This window comes from Sinocyclocheilus rhinocerous, unplaced genomic scaffold (genome assembly GCF_001515625.1).
Source record: "Sinocyclocheilus rhinocerous isolate Xijiao unplaced genomic scaffold, SAMN03320098_v1.1 scaffold2887, whole genome shotgun sequence".
Classification (NCBI taxonomy): Eukaryota; Metazoa; Chordata; class Actinopteri; order Cypriniformes; family Cyprinidae; genus Sinocyclocheilus; species Sinocyclocheilus rhinocerous.
This window is the reverse complement of record NW_015652397.1, coordinates 143,189-147,264: the sequence shown is the minus strand read 5'-3', so window position 1 is coordinate 147,264 and position 4,076 is coordinate 143,189. Positions and strand designations below refer to the sequence as shown.

Below are 4,076 nucleotides of genomic sequence, written 5' to 3'. Positions count from 1 at the left end.
GTGTGTGTGTGTGTGTGTGTGTGTGTGTGTGTGTGTGTCGCCGCATGGCTGTATGTTCCCATCGCTCTCAGCAGACTGTCTGCGGCGGCGGCGCGTCTCGGCTTCGGCTTCCATCACGCTCGGAGAGACGCGGCCGTTCTCAGCCTGTGGCTCGGACCGGGAGAGGACAGACTGCCTGCGTTCGCCACACATCAAGTAGGAGTCGCTGGTGAGCGCAGAATGAGTTCTGTTCTGAATCCGCGGTTCTCTGTTTGACCAGCAGGCGGCGCCGCTCCTCCGGAGCACCGGACAGACATGTTTGAACATGCCCGGAAAGATGCCCGGGCAACGGCATGAGCTCAGTCTGGCAGCTGCTGCGCGACGCGTGCTTGTGTTTGATTAAAGCCGAATGCCGTGAAGGTGAAATCCCACATCTGGAATATTCTAGCAGTGAATAATCCGACCGCATTTCCTTTCTGTACGACTTCCAAACCAACATCCTCTGTGTGTTTTTATTTAGACCTTAGGTGGGTTAATTGTTAAACATTTATGGGACAATTTTCACAGCAATAACAGCTTAAAGTTTTTTGTAGAGTATCATATTTGATCCATCAGGCTTTTATGGCTCATATAGTCTGACAGAGTGAGAATATGGAGGAAGAACAGCTCAGTTTTATTGCAGATGCTGGTATTTATATGATTAAAATTCTGCTGCTTGTAATGTAAATAAATGAGATCTTTATAACAGTGCAGCAGATACTGACATAAAATTATGTAAATATCATTCGTGGCTCTATATCTGCAGTAATCTGTCTCAGTAAAATGAGATTGAAATGCTCCAAACATATAATGCAGTGATTGAGAGCTGAAGAAATAAAGGCTCCTCAGTGTGTGTGAGATGTTCTGGAGGCTTGTGAAGATCATTCCTCCGCTGAGGAACAGTGAAAGTAAAGCTTCTGGAAACAAACGCTCCTCAAAAGATTCTGAGGATCAGATTTGAGACACACTGATTTTTCTATAATATATATAGATAGATAGATAGATAGATAGACAGACAGATGGAAGGATATTTAACTTTTTGAATATTAGCTTTTACCAGGGTTAAATAAAGTTAACAGCTGGTCTGTATCTGTGGTTTGAGTGTGTGTGTGTGTGTGGGTCGTGCTCCGGGCAGCGCACGCGGCAGGCGGCTCTGCTCTGGAATGGAAACTCAAAGGATTGTTTTATCCACCCGCCAACATCTTTCCTCCGCTTTTATCTTGCGTCACGGCCTGTTTCGGTCGTCATTTACTGGTAAAATGGCCTGAGTGTTCGGGTTTAAAATATCTCTGGGAGTATCAGAGGTCAAGCTCACAGAGTTATTTATCTTCGTGGAGCAGATTGCATCTGGGCGCACCAAATGTGTTAATAAAATTCAGTTGACATGGGGATGTTTCTCTAGTTTCGAAATGATTAAAACCCCTGCAAAGCATTTCATCTTTCACCAGTGGAAAAAAAATGACACATCGCTATGTGCTCTGATGCAATGAGATGAACTCACCGGCTCCGTCCCAAACCCTAGCTGCCTCACTGTCTACATAGACAGCATCCTGACTGATTTGGGCAGCAACTGATGTGAACCAATCTCAATGTTCTTGAGCTACCAACTCAATACTCTAATAATAAGCACAAAAATGTAAACGGCGCTATTAGGTGAAATTATCATTTAAAGGAACAGTTCACACAAAAATAAAAATTAGCTGAAAATGTGCTCACCCTCAGTTCATCCGAGATCAGGATGAGTTTGTTTCTTCATCAGATTTGGAGGAATGTAGCATTGCATCAGTGTCTCACTGAAGTGAATGGGTGCCGTCAGAACGAGAGCTGATAAAGTCTTAATGCTGGATTTGTTTCAGCTTTTGTCTTCTCCAGATGCTAACTGATGGACTGGAGTGCTGTGGATTACTTGTGGATTATTGTGATGTTTTTATCAGCTGTTTGGACTCTCATTCTGATGGCACCCATTCACTGCAGAGCATCCATTGCTGAGACACTGATGCAGTGCTGCATTTCGAGTCGAGGGAGAATCGGATCCAAATGCAGTTGAAGTTTATCAAAGCAACAAAATCATAAAGAGCTTAAACCCAGGAACCAAGAACATCCGTGAAGAATAACCCTGAGCGCACCAACAATAGACAAACTCTGACAAAGAACGGTGAAAACACAAGGGCTTAAAGACACACAGGCTAAGAGACTAACGAGAAACAGGTGATAACAATCAGGAGTTAACAAGAGGAAACAGGAACAGAGTTCCTACACTACAAATCACTTCCTGTTTACCTTTAGTTCTTCTACTGCTAATTTATTTTTAAAAAGCAAATCTATTTATATGCAAGCTATTATGAGCTATTAATTTAGTGTTTAGAAAACAGTTAATTACATGCATAAAATGTTTTCATTGTTGTTCAATTTGTTTTTCATTTGCAATGCAGCTACTTGTGTGAAATACTTCATATTAATGATAGAATTAAAATACTTTCAAACATAATTGCCCACAAAAAATATTGATTTTTATTGATAGTACAGAAAGATTCTCACATCACAAACCTTTAAATCTGTTACATTACATTGTGTTTTTTTTTAAATTGACCAAAAACCACTCAAGTAAGAATCAACGTTTCATTTATAACTAGCAGCAGTTTCTATATTCTTTTAAAACTCAATATGGAAATACTGTGTAATGGACCTTAGTAGCCACATCTCAAATCTAAAACCTATAAGAGAACATGTTTATGAAAATATCTGATATTGTACTGATAGATATAAATAATATTTAGATCATCTGTGAACGTGGAACAAAAACGATAAAATAGCAGAAAGATAAAATGACTAATTTCCATAAAAATATATTTCTAAGTGTACAGCTAAAATAACATGCACGTGTTAAACATGACTTTCTTTCCTTCTCAGACGAAGAATGCTTGGAAGTTTCCCGGTGGTCTGTCAGATCTGGGAGAAAACATCGGTAAGATTCGGATTCAGATCCAGAACTGATGTTAAATTGAATCAAAACTAATTTAAGCACAGCAGAACGTTCTTCTACACAAAGTAAAGCAGTAAAAAATAAACTTTAGCTGCTCCAAAAGTGCATTTATAAGAACATCATCTAAGATTTGAGACCCTCAGAACATTCAGTTACAAAAATACCCTTCTTTAATACAAATAAAACACTATTTATTGTCGACTTGTATATAAACTAGATTTGCATTGACTTACTAAATGACAAACATCGATTACATCCTTATATAAGTCACAATGCTCTTTCTGAAAAAATAATGTTTTGTATAAAAGTTCAGTAAGTTACATTGTGTTCACAAGTGTACAATAAAAGATTTCATTCAGGACTTTTTGTGAAGTTTTATCCTACTCTACGTTTCTCTAAATCTCATTTAAGATACAATAAACAAAGTTATTAGTCAAACTGATTGTGTGAAAATATTTAAAAGAATAGTTCACCCAAAAAGTAAAATTAGATAAAAATGTACTCAGATCCAGGATGAGTTTGTTTCTTCATCAGGTTTGGAGAAATGTAGCATTGCGTCAGTGTCTCACTGAAGTGAATGGGTGCCGTCAGTAATCGGTAATCCAGTAATCCAGAAGTAATCCACAGCACTCCAGTCCATCAGTTAACATCTGGAGAAGACAAAAGCTGAAACTAATCCAGCATTAAGACGCTTTTAACTGCAAACCGTTGCTTCCGGCTAAAATATTTGATCTGTGCAGATTTCTCTCCTGATTCAGACCAGATCACTTTTTCACTGGAGGAAGCGTTATTATGGATTATGGACTCATATTTTAGTTAAAAACATCTTAATGCTGGATTAGTTTCAGCTTTTGTCTTCTCCAGATGTTAACTGATGGACTGGAGTGCTGTGGATTACTTGTGGATTATTGTGATGTTTTTATCAGCTGTTTGGACTCTCATTCTGACGGCACCCATTCACTGCAGAGCATCCATTGCTGAGACACTGATGCAATGCTACATTTCTCCAAACCTGATGAAGAAACAAACTCATCCTAATCATCCTAATTTTTCATTTTCAGTACTTTTTCGTTAA

The 4,076-nt window shown here is 38.7% G+C and overlaps 1 protein-coding gene across 1 annotated transcript in view; it reads left to right on the top strand.

Moving 5' to 3' along the window:
• The first annotated feature begins 2,512 nt into the window (after positions 1–2,512).
• LOC107714905 (nucleoside diphosphate-linked moiety X motif 6) overlaps positions 2,513–4,076 on the top strand; it is a 6,798-nt gene continuing 5,234 nt past the window's right edge. Inside the window, exon 1 of the mRNA XM_016520901.1 lies at positions 2,513–2,983. Coding sequence (XP_016376387.1) covers positions 2,893–2,983 — 91 coding nt within the window. The 5' untranslated portion in view covers positions 2,513–2,892. The remainder of the gene's footprint in view (positions 2,984–4,076) is intronic.